Source organism: Suricata suricatta, chromosome 12 (genome assembly GCF_006229205.1).
Source record: "Suricata suricatta isolate VVHF042 chromosome 12, meerkat_22Aug2017_6uvM2_HiC, whole genome shotgun sequence".
Taxonomy (NCBI): domain Eukaryota; kingdom Metazoa; phylum Chordata; class Mammalia; order Carnivora; family Herpestidae; genus Suricata; species Suricata suricatta.
The window spans coordinates 52,131,189-52,147,259 of record NC_043711.1 but is presented as its reverse complement, the minus strand read 5'-3'; the positions used below and the strand labels follow the sequence as shown (position 1 = coordinate 52,147,259).

Genomic DNA, 16,071 nt, shown 5'->3' with positions numbered 1-16,071 from the left:
TGTGCCTGGCCTTCCGCTTGGCGGGCAGGGCGGGCAGCAGGCCTGAGAGGGTCTGCCGAGGTCCCATGCAACTTCGTGCTGTTAACCCTCTGGCTCCGGGTGGGGGTGGAGTGAGGGTGAAGGTGGGGGGCGGGGCTTGCAGGAGGCTGAGCCAATGGGCCTGGCTGGAGCTGAGCCCTATTGCTTCTGGGGCCACCCCCCCCACCCCCTCCCCCTGGCTCCTGCCCTTTCCCTGCCACATAGATGGTGCCTAATTGCTGGTTTCCCAGTGGAATTTACTATAAATGTCTCGAACAGGCCTTGCTTCTGGGTCATAAAGCCATAGTGTCCTCAGAGGTGAGCCTGTGCATAGAGGCTGCAGGAGGACTTCGGGGCCGGGAGGCTGAAGGGCTGGGGTCTCGCTCTGGCCCTGCCTTCTGTGGCACTTTACACTCCTGCTCTGGGCCTCAGCGTCTCCAAGGGCAAATCCAGACCAGACTGCAGTTCTCTAGGGATCAGCGAATCTCCTGGAAGGCTGCAAACGCAAGTCTGGGTATTTATTTCTCATCAGATGGATCACTGCTTCCAGGGGACCCTCACACGGATTCATGACTCAGGGGCATTAGAGACCACTGGGCTTCCATGAAAGGAAGCTGCTGTGTCAAAGGAGGCAGAAGGGGCCTGACATCTGGACACCTCACAGGGCCTGCACCGGGTCCCAGCCGGGAGGATGCCATGGGGACTGTGGACAGACGTGACTACGTATAGAATATCAGTTAGCGGTATCACATCAATAGTGGATATCTGGAACTGCTAGCTGTGGTTACGTGTGAGAACATTCTTTCCTTAGGAGATACACACAAAGTGGGCGCCTGGGGGGCTCAGGCAGTTAAGTGTCCGACTTTGGCTCAGGTCATGATCTCATGGTTCCTAGGTTTGAGCCCCGTGTTGGGCTCTGTGCTGACAGCTCAGAGCCCGGAGCCTGCTTTGGATTCTGTGTCTCCTTTTCTCTCTGCCCCTACCCTACTTGCACTCTGTCTCTGTCTCTCTCAAAAATAAATAAATGTTAAAAAAAAAAAAAGGAGATACACATAAAGTGTGAAGGGGCCAACGGGCCATTACATGACCGAATGAGGCTCCTGAGAACAAATGGGGCAAAATGGTAACAACAGCGGACTCCGAAGGAAGGGCACTCAGGTATTCTTTGTATGAGTATTGCCACTTTTCTGAAAGTTGGAAAACTAGCTTAAAGTGCAAAACAAAACAAAAAAGGCCCGGGTCAGAGTTCATACTCCAGGGCTCACCCATGTGTTGCTTGATCACATACACAGGCTTTTAAGAAATGGGACTTCCTTGCCAATAAACACTGGGAGGTTGCACATGAAAACTGGATTTCCAAGTCCCCTTGTACAGAGGACGCTGGGACCACCCAGAGTGGGGATGCTCCTGCGGCAGCAGGGAGAAGTGGTCATGCTCCTGGTGTGGCGTCCATGCTCTCCCTGCTGGCTCCCATGGAGGTGGGACCCTGTGACCTCGACCTGAAGATGCCTCAGTCACGAGCCTGTGTCTGCCTGTCCATCTTGGGGGACGCGAGCTCCAGACCTTTACTGGATTTTCTTTGTGCCCTGAGCAGTGGGGACCTCTGAGTCTTTCTGAAGGCTGGTCTGTCCCCATTTGTCAGATGGGGAGACTGAGGACCTGAGGGGCAGAGGTCATAGCTGGAGCTGACAGAGGTCTGGGACCTGTGTGTCCTGCCTCCAAACCCTGTGCTTGTTCCACACCGGGCAGCACCTCCCGCCTGTACCGTTTGCATAGGGCAGTCACATCCATCCGTGCGTGTGGTCCCCACAACAGCCCTGTGGGGTAGGCGGGGGGAGGCCTCCGCCGATTCCCCCACTGCACAGACACCGACACTGGGGCACAGGTAGGTGGGCAGACATGTCCAGGGGCACAGGCTGGGCACGGCGGGGCCAGCTGACCCAGCACCAGAGAGTCTCTCGCCTTCCTCTAGGGTGAGCGACTGGGCCAGATGCCATGAGGGGGTTTCTGAGCTGCCGTGAGGACCCTGCAGGTGCCCCCAGCCAGGTCCCTCTGTCCTCCCCAGGGGTCATTCGACTGGAAGGCCCAACAAGGTCTCCCAGCATAGGGCAAGTGTCTGAGGTGTCTGTCCATGCACAAAATGAGCATCCAAATGGCACCTCTGCAGAGTTCAGAACAATCCAGGACAACCTCCTGGGGGAGGCGGGCTCATGCAGGCTGAAGGGGGGGAGGAGAGCTCAGAGAGGGGGGAGGAGGAGTATTCAAGATGAGAGAAGAGTGGGCGAAATGGACACTGACACAACCTCAGGAGCTGGGGTCCACCCATCTCATAAGCGAGGAAGTAGAGGTTCGGAAAGGGTAAGAAGCTTGTCCAGGGTCTCTCAGCAAATGAGAACAGTGGGGATTTGAATGCAGACCTGTTTCACTCCCAAGTCTAGGCTCCATCTGAGGAACAGGGAAGGGAAGCAACCCAGTGTGGGCATCCCTCAGCTAGCCCTGGGCCAGGTAGGGGCTTCACCCACATCACACACCAGGACATCCCTACTGTCATCCTGGGTCAAGAGAAGCGGAGCAACATGGCCCATGGCCACACCATGATTTTGTTCCAAAGCCCAGATCTGGCTCAGTCCAGCCCCGCCCAGCGTTTTCTACAATAGCCCCAGCCTCTCTCCTCTCTCTGGCAGACCCTGCTTGAGCCCCTGTGCCGTGCAAACCCAGGGATGGGGCTGGGCATGACCTCCTGGTAGCCTCACGCTCAGGGCTCCTGGCTCTCTCTGGGAGAGAGGGTCCATGTACAAGTGCATCACAATGGTGGTGGCTTCTGTTTATTGGCATATGGCCAAGGACGGACAGGGCCCATACAAGGGACACCATTAGATCTCTCTGGGAGGCAGGACTGGAAGAATTTTACTCTTTACCTTATCTGAGATGGTTTGCACAGTGAGAGACTCAGGCATCATGATGGGGCTGTGCTTGAATGGGCCAAGCACAGGGTGGGTGTCATGGGCTGAAATGTGTGTGGGTGCCGTGCTGTATGGGGATCATTGCCCATGGGCAGTGATGGGCAGAGAAGGTTTCTGGGAGGAGGTGGAACATGAGCATATGAACAGGAGTTAAATGGGTAACCAGGAAGGGAGAGGGCCATCTAGGAGGCGGGAGCAGCTTCAGCAGGGGTGGGCAGAGGGAAAAAAGCAAGGCACATCTGTAGCAGGTGAGGATGGGTGTCATAATCCGTGACTCTCATGCCTGAGAGGGTATTGAATGCCATGCCCATTCATGCTTGGGTCAACTCTACAACATCCTCAACACTCCACAGCCTGGCCGGGCCGTGCTCACACACAATCAGCGATGAGCAACTCACTACCTGCCAGACAGCCTCTTTTGTCCCAGAATGGTTCTGTTACAGAATTCTCTTTCCAGTTAGACCGCTTTCTGTAGGACTGCCTACACCCTGTTCTCACCCGTCCCATTCCCAGAGCCTGGGCGAAGCCACCCGCCCCTCCGAGCCCCATGCACGTGTGTTTCCAAACGTCAGCACTGTGGTTCACGGTCAAGGGTCATTTTCTTCAGTCCAGCTCAGCCTGTGCTCTGGCGATCTTGATGGGTCCTGACTCTTGCTTTCTTTTTGCCAACCTCCCTGCACTCATGGTCTCTGCAAAGCTGCCGGTCCCACCTTCCATGCTGACAGAGGACAGAGCTCCAGCGAAGGCCCCCAGAAACCTCCCATGGGATTACCAGCAACCCACCAGTGAGCACAAACCCACCAAAATCTCCTGGCCTCTGGCACATCCTGCTCTATCTTGCTCACAGGAATGTCCCAGGAGACCTGGGCTGCTGTCTTGTGACCTCCGGAAGCCCAGGGCCTATACTATTTACCTGGGTTTCCAGCTAGATGGACAGATAAAGGCCAAAACAGTTGGTTTGACTTGGGCTGGCTAACTCGACTTGGCTTTGACTCCCTGCATCTGCGCCCATCTCCTTGACTGGTCTGTGATGCATCGAGCCAGTGATTCTGAACATGTTCTCTCTTTAGCCTCCTCTCCCTTCTCCAAGCAGTCTGGAACCTTCATCACCCATCTATTCAGGCCCGCTGCCTCCATCTGACTTCTGCTGATCCTGATGACCCACCAGGCCACTTCTCCCAAGGAGGATTGCCTCTCCGTCAACCACGTCAGCTCAGAGGTCAGAACCAGAATCTCAGGGCCATGACCATTTACTGAGCCCTCATGTGGCCCTAAGTTCCAAGAAGGCATTCAAGGCTTTCTATGATCCCTTAGTCCCCTTTGCACTTGATGTCCCTCTACCTGGAGTGCTTCTTCTTATCATTGTGCTGATTTCAGCTCACAGGAAACCTCCTCAGACAGGCCTTCCCTGACCAAAAAGATTCCTGTCCCTTTCCTCAGAGTCTCTATTTCATTACAATGGTATCATGTCATCTGAATATTTCAATTTACCTTATATATTTGCTTGCCTGTTCCTTTACTGTCTGTTCCTTTTTGCTAGATTCTAAGCTCCAGGAAGGTAGAGACCTTATTTGTGCCACCAACCAGCGGCACCCAGTAGCTATCTGATACATTTTGGTTACATAAGTTCTGGATAAATAAATACTGCAGCTCCGATTCTCACTCCTTTCTACCACCCAATCCTGCAGACCTGTTGAACTTCCTCGATGTGTTCTAGGACATCCGTATTCCTTCGGACCTCTGTGTCTTTGCACACATTTGCCTCTGCATGAAGCCCTTTCTCTACAATTCTGCTTGGCAAGCTCCTCCTCGCCCTTTAAAACTCAGCTCAATTCCACTTTGAGTGCTTCTTTTCTTGGCTTTCTCGCATCTTCTCACTCCTCTACTGTGGAATGAGCTGTTTGTGGTCTGTCCCCCCCCCCCCGCCTGCGACGCCCCCCCTTCCTGCATTGGCTGGGGACTCTCACGGTCTGGAGAGGCTCTGAACCATCACGGGGGTGGCCCAGTGCCCAGCCCCAGGCCTGGCCCAGAGCAGCTGCTCAGAGGATGTTTCCTGAGCAGCGTAGGGCAATGAGGCCCTTTGTCCCCATTAAGGGAGGGTCTCATCTGGCAGGTGCCTCACCTCTGCAAGGTCATTCTACCTCCTCTCTTGCCCCCTGCAGCAGCTAAACTGAGGTTTTACAAATGCGAATGTGACTAGTTCAGTGCTTACAACTATTTCAGAGGATCTTCATTACACTTAGAAAATTTCCAAACTGGCTCCTGACCATGGCCTTGAGAGCTGGCGTCGAGGCCCTCCACCCTGGCCATTTTGCTCAATTTCCTCCTGCCTCAGGACCTTTGTACTTGTTCCCTCTGCCTCATACACTTTCCTCCAAACAGTCACAAGGCCAGCTCTCCCACATCACTCACACCTCAACTCACACACGGCCCCCCTCCCCTCTGCAGCCGCCTGCCTTCCATTGCTCGGCTTTATTCTCAGCATAGACCTACCACCTTCTGGAGATTTCACAATGTCCGGGTCTTCTCACTACGCCGCAAGCTTCTCAGGGCAGCGACCTCGGCAGCCTCACTCATTGCTGTGTCCCCAGTACCCAGCCCAGTGCCTGGCACACGGCAGGTGTCCCAAATAATTGTCACCCGATTGATCCTTCCCTATCCCTGATAGGAACAGCCTCTGGTGTTTGACTTTTCAGAAGACCAAGTCTCTAGAAAGTACATCCTATGAAGGCACGGATTCTTGGTCTGTTTTATTTCCTGCACTATCCCCAGGGTCTGAAGCTGAGTGCACAGGAGGCTCAAAGGACGTGTGTTGGGGGAAAGGGAGGGAGGTGTCATTTGGGGCTGAGCTGGCTGGAGATCTAAACTCAAGGAACAAAGTCTCTGAGAACTTCTAGCCTCGCGAAGGGGACACGGGTGTCCCCCTCAGCATAGAGCCAGGAACTGGCAATGGGAGTGAGCCCACCGTTGGGCCACATCTCACCTGACAGCAGCATGGGGTCCTTGTCCACGGACTTGCGCACCTGGTCAGACTCTCCTGTCAGGGAGCTTTCATCGATTTTGAGGTCATTGCCCTGGATGAAGAGGCCATCGGCAGGGAGGAGGTCACCTGGTGGCAGGAAAGGCAATCGAATCAGCAGGGTCTCAGGTGCCTGAAGGGTCTTAGAACATTCCTTTAAGATGTGATTGCAAGATCCAGTTCACTGCTGGGGACCCGCTGCCTAGAGCTCCCAGGGTGTTGGAACCAAGATGGCACCCATCACAGGCCAACAGGCAGCTGATGACTGGGGCCAAGGTGAACGGCACAAGGCCTGGAGGGCTGAGGCTGAGCTCGAGGGGGCTTGTACTTCTGTTTATAAACTCTTCCTCCTCGCCCAGTGTGGATTTAGGGTCCAGTTTTCTCAATGATTCATTCTCTGGTCTCAACTATGGTTTGGGAAATTCTTTCAGAAGGAACGTGTCTGTCTTGGCTAGACTAAGGAGACCCTAAGACAGGCCATTATCAGAGGAAACCAAGCTCCCTAAAGTGGAGTGAAGATGGCACTCCAATCTCTTCCCCATCTTCTGCCTCTACTTACCCAGGACATATCTCATCTATAGTCTCTTCGGTGCCAGCCAGCCTGACCACTTTCTCCATGGCAGTATCACAGACCTAGAATGTCTGCCCATCCAGGTCCACTCCCTACCGCACACTCTTTAGCCCAGCAACCATCCATCCACAGCCCAATTAGAGATGGGAAATGGATTTCATCTCATAAACGCATTCTGAGTGTCAGTGGTCCTTGGACTACTGAGACAGCTTCTCTATCTAGGCTTTGAGCTGGGATTGATTAGTAATGTCTGCTATAGGTGGAGGTTTCGAGAGTGGTAGCACGTGGGCCATATATCGGCCATTTCTGACTTTATATGGATTTTGGAATCCTACCTCCTCCAGGAAGGAGACTTCTACCTCCCAAAGGATCTCAGAAGACATCCTACCTTGGGATTAGCCTTCAGGAACCATCCCTCTGCCCTGGGCCAGATCTCTGGGTCTGCAGTCCTGTCCCACCTCTGCCTGGACTCTAGCTCTAGCACCTGGCTCTGTGGTGGGGATGCTTACCATATTTGACCTGGGCGATGTCCCCAACCACAATCTCGGCCACAGGGATCTGGACCACCTGGCCAGCCCGAACCACGGTGAACTTCTGCTCCTGCTCAATTCGACTCTGCAGGCCCCGGAACTGCTTCTCTTTGCTCCAGTCATTGAAGGCCGTGACCAGGACCACGCAGATGACAGAGAGGAGGATGGCCGCCCCCTCGATCCAGCCGGCCTCCGCCTCCCCTTCATCCTCTGCCCCTCCCTGGGCCGTCGCACATCCTGCAGAGGGCAGAAGGAAGTAGGCAGGGTGGGGTCAGCCAGGCAGGAGGGGCTTCAGGGGCCTGGGTTCAAATCCCAGCTCTGCCAAGTAAAAAACATTGAGAATCAGATGAACATGATCCAACGTGATCATGATTCAGTGTACCTGGGTGGTGAGCCCTTCAGTTTCCTCTCTTGGTTCTAGGGGTGGAATCTGGGACACACGACTCCATCTCTTTGAACCTCTGCTTTCAGATCGGTACAAAGGGGTGGATACTCTTTATCTGGGAGACCTCTCGTGAGGGTTGCACTTCCATGAGGTTGGGCCCATGGTGGTCCCAGCACAGACCCAGCACAGAGGACAGGCCTCATTCATGAGAAAAGAGAGAAAGTGAGGACGTAACAGGACGAAGGTTGTTGATCAGGGTCTAGAGTGCAGTTTTGTTGACGTGCTTTCCTTCCCTTCTTCCAGCAGCTGTGAGGCACGTCCCCGGACAGCAGGGGGTGGGGGGACAGGAATCATGGTGCCAGGCCCGGCCTCCAAAGAGCTAGTTCTACTCTGCCACCGCCCCTGTGTGACCCTGGGAAACTCACTGTCCTCTCTGAGCTGCACTGTCCTCTGCTGTAAAACGGGAGTCACCGGGACCTCCTTCCAGATTCCAGGAGAGGAAGGTGAGTGCCCCAGATAGAGCTGAGTGCACAGCGGTTTGGCAGCTCTGGCGGGATTTGAGTCCCCAGTACACAGCAAGCACGCACCCCTCCAGGCTGTGGGCTGCTCACCTGTCCCACAGGGACTGTGCGTCCTATACCCTGTTGCATGGTGAACCTCCCAGTCTGGGTCCCCAGACTGCTAGAGGCCTGCCAGGCCCACCGTGTGAGCAGAAAAAGGAAAGAGCAGACCTATCTTATACAAAGGCCTCAGGTTCTGCCCATCTGGTTCTAGATGCTAGGTCTTTCCAAGCCCCTTGGTGCACCCTGCCTCCTGTGTGGCCATAAGGACCCAGAGAGGGAGAGTTATTACCTCCATTTACAGTCGAGGAAAGGGGACAGAGGTGAGGGGACGGCCAAGGTGGGTGCCACAGCCAGGACTAGCCCAGGCCCTTTTCCCCCCAGGAGGTGGCAAACAGCCCTCTCCATGGAAAGTAACCTCAGGTACCATCCAGCTCTCTGTTCCCGGAAAGCTCAGAGAGCTTCCCTTTCCAGGTGGCAGGGCCAGGGACTGGACCATTCGCAAGTCACTCGTGCCGAGCCTTCACTTTAATTCTCAACCTGACCAAGAGAAGTGGTTCAGAGAGGGGTGGCAACTCACCAGGGGTCACACAGCAGATCTGGGGTTTGCATCCAGGCCTGGAATCTGGACCTGGCCTGCCTCTTGTCCCTGAGCCCAGTGGCTTCTTCTGACATGCGCTGGCCTCACCTTGCCACAGACTCTTGGCTAACTGTCTGGAAGTCCAATTCAGCCCCGAGGAAGAGAGGACAGTTTTGAGAGATCCTGGCAGGAGCTTCTGGGAAGCCAGGGGTCAGAAGTAACATGACCAGAAGGCCAAGTGGTACCAGGGACTGTTTTCCAGCTCCTGCAGGGGTGGAGGGCAAGGCTAGCTGGTGGGCCTAAGCTTGGGACAGTACAGAATCCTGTGGCCCCTCAGGGTGTATCACTAGAAAGTTCCACAGCCTTCACCAAACATGTCACACTTTGTAGCCTAGTAAACAACCACATCATTGCACAGGGTCCTCAAGGTCACTCCTTTTCCTTTTGGACTTTCAGACTTTTCCAATAATTTTAAACTGTTCAACTGGACCAGCCTTTAGTGCTAATGATAATCACAATCATGCTAATAGTAACTGCCATGGGGCCCACCTTGAGATTAAATCCCAGCTGTGCTACTTCACTCCTGGGTGCCTATGACCGGGCTACTTAAATCCTGGGCCTCAGTTTTCTTATCTGCAAAATGGGGATGGTGACAGGCACTACCTCACAGGTGGCTGAATGGACAGAGGGCAAGACTATGTAAAGCACTCACTTCCCTGAGCACAGTCAACACAGACTTGGACGGTGCCTGGAGCCCCAAGCCAAGCAGGCGTCCTGCTGGAGTCAGCTGTGATGACCGGGGGAGGCAAATAGGGTGCCCCTCCTGCATCACAAATGATAGCGGAAGTACCAAGGCCTGGGAAACACAGGGGAACCTTGCTAAACAGAAAACCAATCGACGCAAATGTACGCTTCTAGGCTTCAGGGGAGTGGCCTGAGAGACGGAGCCCCAGTGCTCTGTGTTATGGGACTTTTGCTACTCTGTCACTGCTACACACTTTGTCAATGGGAAGACTGTTCTTTCCCGGGTGTGTGCTTCATCAACAGGCCACCCTGTTACAGATTACAGCAGCTACTGCAGCCTTTAGGACACTCAGAGGTAGCCCAGGACCCTGGAAAGCCTTGGGGGTCTGAAATTGTAAAGACTGACTTTGAATCCAGGCTCTGCTGTGTGACCTTGGGTAAGTGACTTGGCCTCTCTGAATCTCAGTTTGGACAGCTGTAATGTGGGATGACTTTGTGACCCCAGGGCCTAGTAAGGGGCTGTCATCTGTCACATACATGATAAATGTGGGTCTTCTCCTTTTCATGAGCTACTCTCCCTGGATCTGGGGCTTTGTAAGGTTTGGCTTTTGTCTGTGTGACCTCAGGGAGCCTGCTTGGCCTCTCTGGGCCTCCTTTGCTTGTCTATCAGTGAAACAGGGAAGTGATTTCTTAGATAGTTATATGGGCCCTGGAAACTAGAAGAGACACAGAGCTTTTCTAAGCACCTACTATGTGCCTGTCCCTCTGCTGTCACTCTGACACTAGGGTAGCTGCCATGAACGGAGTTGGGAGCACTGGTGTGCCAATCCCAGCTCTGTCACGAACATGCTCTGTGGCCTCCCCCACGTATCTGAAGGACTCTGAGCCAAGGAAGCAAACAGGGAGGTGCTGTGGGCGCTGCAAGGCTCTGCAGCCTGTAAATCCATCAGCGGCAGCATTCTGGGCACGACTGATGAAGCTGGCGGGGCGGTGGGCCTGGCGACACGGAAGGTCCAGAACTCAGAGCTCAGGCCAGAGCCTGGGTGCTCGGAGTCCAGACAGCCACAGAGTGCAGGAACCTCAGTCTAGGGGCCCAGAATATATGTGGCAGCTGCCTTCACCGACCCAGGCCTAACCTGAGCTAGTGTCTCAGCTAGAGATAGGGAGGGGCAGTGGAAAGAACCAGAAGACTTGGACTGGAAGTCGGGCCTTACTGCCTAACAAGCTGTGTGACTCTGGTAGGTTCCTCCCCTCTCTGGGCCTTGGTTTCCAAGTCCCTGGAATGGAAGAGATTGCAGCCCCGTGTTTGGAGGGCTGTGTGTGGGGAGGCTCCCTTGGCACGCACCAGGAGCCAATCTGTGCTTTCACAGCACCCTCTCTACCGTCTGCCCTCTGACTTCGAATCTTGCACTAAACTTGGTCACGGAAGGCCATTTACCTGGGGGGCACTGACTCAGTCCCGTCCCTTCCTGAGGAAATGCAGCCGAGGGAAGGGAGCGTGGGCTTGGAAGCCAGAATGTCTGGGTCTGAGTCATGCTTCTGCTGCTCCCTAGAGTCATTTAATATCTCAGGGCCTCGGTTCCCGGATGATGACAGCACCTACCCACAGGGTTGTTGTCAAGATCAAATGAACTGCTACCGTCAAAGCTCCCAACGCTACAAAAATGGTAAGGGGAAGGATCATTATGATTATGCTTGTGTGTTGCACCTTTAGCTGAGTTCAAGGCTTATTCGAGTAGCCATGTACAGCCTTCTACATTTTCTGTGAAACTCCTGCAAAGGTGGTTGCCCGATACACCTCTCTTATAAGGCCCGATATGAAAGTTCCTCCCAGAAATCACAGTCAGGGGGCATGCTGCCATCCCAAGGAACTGTTTTCTTGCCCTGTTGATAGAGTGAGCTATGCGAGTCATCCTAATTCCCTTTCTGCCTTGGTTGCCATGAAGCTCAAAGTCAAATTTAAATCTCAGTCATGGTAGGAAATATAGTTGGTTTGTTTGCTTCCATTCCTTTCCTGTATTTCTGTTCAACTTCATCTTGTGGGATGTGTCCTTCTTGTGTCTTTAAACATTCTTGAGAAAGAGTCACATAGGATGAAAAGCAACTTAGTAGTTTTATGCATAAAATTGAGGTAGTTGACCTAATAGGCTGGGTCATCTCGTTTCTTGGGCAACTCCGGCTTGGGATGGGGTGAGGGGACAGATGTTCAAGGCATTTCAGAGACTACCTCCTCATCTGGGGAAATGAGGCCCATAATGGTTATTTCTACACTTGATCTTAGCCAAAAGGTTGAGAAGCGATAATGGTTATTTCTTATAAGCTCTTCACTTTTTATTCGCTTGCTTGAAGCAATGAACATAGGATTGTCTACAGATGCAGTACGTTTACTAGGAAAATATCAAAAATAATAACACAGGTTTAGAATATCCTACCAATGAAAAATCAGATTATAAAACGCTAACAAAACAATGTATCTTATGTGATCCCATAGTATGTGTGTGTTTTTCCATCCATCCATCCGTCCATCTTTCTATCTATCTGTAATGTGACATAGGTTTGAAAGACTTTGTCATCATAAAGGAAAGAGTCATTGAGTTGATAAAGCGCAAGCCCTTAGCAGGTGCTTGGTTTCTGGAATGAAAAGAGGAGGGAGAGCTCAGGTTCTCCATTAGGAGTCCTAAGCTCTGACTTGACAAGAGTGGGTCTGCTCCAGAACCTTCCCTGGATGAGCGGGCAGTGCTTCCTTGGTCCACGGAGCGGTGTCTCCATTCAGAGCTCAGGGACAGATTTTGGGAGGCTCTAAGACCAGGACTCCTCATGCAGGAAAACATGTTTGGCGTCAGCCCCACAAGCGTGTGCATGATATCGAACCAACTCCGGGATAGGAATGTGGAAGAGGAGGAGGTGCATGGATGCGGAGTCTCACACAACGCATGAAGGATGAGATTTAGGAGGGAAACGGGGAGGAGGAGGCCTGAGGCAGCCACACCCAAGGTGGTAGCAGGTCCAGCACCCACTTGATGACCTCGAGTGAGTTAACTCACATTTCTGTTCCCATCTCTCTCATCTTTAAAGTGGACATAATCATGGCCCTTACCTTATGGGGATTTAGGAGGATGACATCTCAGCTCAGAGCTTGGCACACTGTAAGTGCTCAATAAATGCTCACTGTAGCTCCCTCCACTGCTGGTGCAATCCTTGCATCTCATGCATGGGGAAACTGGGGACCAGGGGCCGTGGGTGGGGTCCTGTCCCCTGGGCCTCAGTTTCCTCACCTGGAGGGAGCCTTGGCTGGGCGCATGTGGTGCAGGGTGGGGTGCTGGGGGCTTACCTTCATTGTTCTCTCCAGGCGGGTGGTAAAAGGACAGCCCCAGGGAGATGATGGCCGCGATTTCCAGGATGATCAGGGTCACATCTTGCAGGGCCTCCCACACCAGCTGCAGGAAGGTTTTTGGCTTCTTTGGAGGTATAAAGTTTTGCCCAAAAATCTGCTTTCTCTTTTCCAGATCCGGAGCGGTGCCCGGCAAACCTGCGGACAGAGTGCAGGAAGGTTGGCCTGGGAGAGATGCTCAGCTTCCCGGGAATTGTCCTGAATGGTGCAGCCCCTGGGGAAGCACAGAGGGGCGGGGGCTGGGAGCAAAGCAGGAAACCTGCAGGCACCAGCAAGGCTCCCGACACTCGCTTCAGGCACAGAGCGGCCCCCCAAAATGATATGTCCACATCCTAACCAATGGAAACTATGCAGGTGACCTTACTTGGAAAGAAGGAAAACGGTCTCTGCTGAGACAGTTAAGGCTCTTGAGATGTGATCAAGATGGGCCTAGATCCAGTGACAAGTTGTCCTTTTATGAGACACAGAGAGAAGACACAGACCCAGGCCATGTGAAGATGGAGGCAAGGATGGCAGGATGTAGCCACCAGCCAAGGAACGCCGAAGCCACGAAGAAGCCTGAAGTAGCAGGGAGGGGAATGTCCCCTATCACCTTGGGAGGCCGGGTGGCCCTACTGACACCTGATTTCCAGACTTCTGGTCTCCAGAACTGGGAGAGAATGAACTGCTCTTGCCCAAAGCCACCAGTCAGAGGTCGTTTGTTCTGGAGGCCACAGGAAGGGCATACACACCACCAGGCCCACCTCGCGCCCCACCCGTGTTCCTGCCTTGCATTTCCTCCTGACCTCCTCGCTGAGCACATTCGTGGAAATCCTTGTCTGGGTTTGAGTCCCAGCCTGTGCCTGCAGCTGTGAGCCTCGTGTCCTCGTGACGGGGATGGTGACGGGACGTAGCCCATGAGTGGTTGTGAGCATCTCATGACACAATTCATGAGGTCAGTGTTTGTTGAGGACCTACTATGTGCCTAGCACTGTTCCAGACACTGGGGTGGAGCGGTGAGGGAGACAGAGTGCCCTCCCACTGGACACATGTGATCTGCTTGAGCGGTGCCTGGGGGATGGCAGATGCTCAGTCGAGGCTAGTGGTCATGGCCTGTCTCATGGACCGGGCAGGGGGGTCATGGGGGGAGCGCAGTCCTCATCCAGGGCCGGGACACAGCAGCCCGCTTCCAACCCACTGTTTCTTACCTTCCAGACAATTCTCCCTGCCTCGCCAATCCCGTCCTAAATCCCTGCTCAGTGATCTTTGGAGGCCCCCGCAGCCTCCAGAATACTGGCCCCTTGATTGGACGACCCCCACCCCCACCATGTTTGCAGCCATATTTTCACTACTTGGCCCCCTCCCAGCCAAATCAGGCCAAACCCCTGCCGGCGTGGCTTATGTGTACCTCCTGCGACATGTTTGGTCAGGTGTGCCTTCCATGTCCCTCCTCCCTGCTCTGTGTGCCGGTCTGCAAGTCCCCTCCCAAACTCATGCGCTCCAAGATGTGGACAGGAATTGTCCAGTTCTACCCAGAGTCACCATTTGAAATCATTCCCCTTGGGCTTCATTCCTTTTAATAAAAACCCCAGTTCCTTTAGATTCCCTAGGAGAGGGAAGCCATCATCAGATCTGGACACCATGGTGTGGATGAGTTTTAGGCTTTTTCCTCGGAGTGGGTTTTGATAAGGGGAAGAAGGAGAACTGGGGATAGTGGTGGGCCCCAGAGGAAAAGGGCCAGGGCTGGTCAATACTGGCCTGTTATGGTAGTTTGCTGGGCTTTGACCAGCCAGCTCCTTTCTCTGAGCCTCAGTCTTGACAATAGGGGAGTTCAGTAGGATAGGTAAGTCCCGAACATCCAAGGTCTGCAGGTCCTGGGGTGGTCCTGCTGGGGTCTATTCACATCTGGGGAGTCCTTCATAGGTTTGGTATAAATAAGGGCTTCACTAAGAAGGAAGTTAGCAAAGTGGGGCCAGCCTGTCTGGGCCTGTCCTGATTGATTCAGAGAGAGGGGAGTCTTTGAATCTTCTGAGGGGCTGTGGTTCAAACGCTCTGGAGCATGACCACTGAAAATCTGGGTGTTCTCCAGTTCTGGGAGTCTGGTCACAGCTCAAGGGCACTGTCATCTGGGGATTCACAGGCCTGGCTTTGAGATCTTGGGTCCTGGGATGGAGCGCAGGGCAGGGGGTTGCAAATCTGCATAGCCACAGGGCTGAGCAGCTTTGGTGAATGAGGGAAGCAGGTGGGTGGGAGGCAGCAGGGACTAGTAAGGACTAGGCTAGCTCAAAGAATCTCAGCCCTTCTAAAGGGGGCAATCATATCTCAGCTCTTGTGGGAGAATGGGGACGCCATGTGGTAGGTCTGTCAGTCTTCCAAGAGACGCTGGATACCTGGAGGTTGATGTGAAATCTCCCCATTAAAAATAGCCCAGGGCCAAATACAACAGTCTGTGAGCTAGATTCAGCCCTGGTGTTGCTGGTGTGAGACCCCCAGGCTGTGGATTGGGGAATGGGGGCAGAGTAAAGAGCAGCCTGTCTGTCTCCTCCTCATCTTTCCTGGGCTTCCTCTTCCCCTCGCTACATACCCTGCCCTGCGCTGCACCCTGCAGGGTCTGAGACCCCCTCTGTTTTTCAGAAATAACAGCTCATAGAATACAAATACTTGTGGGCTCTGCAGGGCCAGTCCCACTTGGAAACCCCTAGGCAGTTGCCACACAATAGACACCCCAGTATATAAACCCAAGATGGGAACCTTGGTTGAGGTGCTCACATGGGGTGACTGAGGTGACAGTGGTGGCTGTGACATCTTGCTCACCCTCCTCTGCTTAGGGGAAGAAGCTGAGCTGAGCTGGAGATGAGGACACCAAGCCCTAAGAACTCAGGTGCGTTTGAACTCAGATGTTTCGGGTTCAAATCCCAGCTCTGAGTGACTTTGGGTAAGAGGCTTCACGGCTCAGTGCCTCAGTTTCCCCCCTGTAAAATGTGGGTAACAGCAGGGCCTGCTTCCCAGGGTTGGGTGAGGCTTTGGCAGGTTGTCTCGTGTAAGGTGCCCCGTGCTGTGCCTGGCCCTGGGTGACGGCACCGTGTTAGCGTCACCCAGTTTTAGGCGGCTTGGATGATAATCATGACCTCTGGAGGAGGAGGACTTCGGACGGGTGGGGTTTCGGTGAGATGGGGAGGAGATGGGACGGCAGAAGGGCTGTATGACTGCCGACAAGCTGCTTATCGTCTCTGGGCCTCAGTTTCCTCACATGTAACATGAAGGATTGACCTGACTGAAGGACAGGGGCTGGTGGCTCTCAGACCTTGTATCCAAAGACTGTGGCTTTGAG

At 53.7% G+C, this 16,071-nt stretch overlaps 1 protein-coding gene across 11 annotated transcripts in view; it reads right to left on the bottom strand.

The window, feature by feature from the left end:
* The window catches only part of ATP2B2 (ATPase plasma membrane Ca2+ transporting 2), a 289,183-nt gene that overhangs the window by 72,309 nt on the left and 200,803 nt on the right, over positions 1-16,071 (bottom strand). For all 11 annotated transcript variants that reach the window (XM_029916061.1, XM_029916062.1, XM_029916063.1 and 8 more), the window contains 3 exons: positions 12,702-12,899; positions 7,081-7,338; positions 5,965-6,090 (listed from right to left, as the gene is read on the bottom strand). In XM_029916061.1, coding sequence (XP_029771921.1) covers positions 5,965-6,090; positions 7,081-7,338; positions 12,702-12,899 — 582 coding nt within the window. The remainder of the gene's footprint in view (positions 1-5,964; positions 6,091-7,080; positions 7,339-12,701; positions 12,900-16,071) is intronic.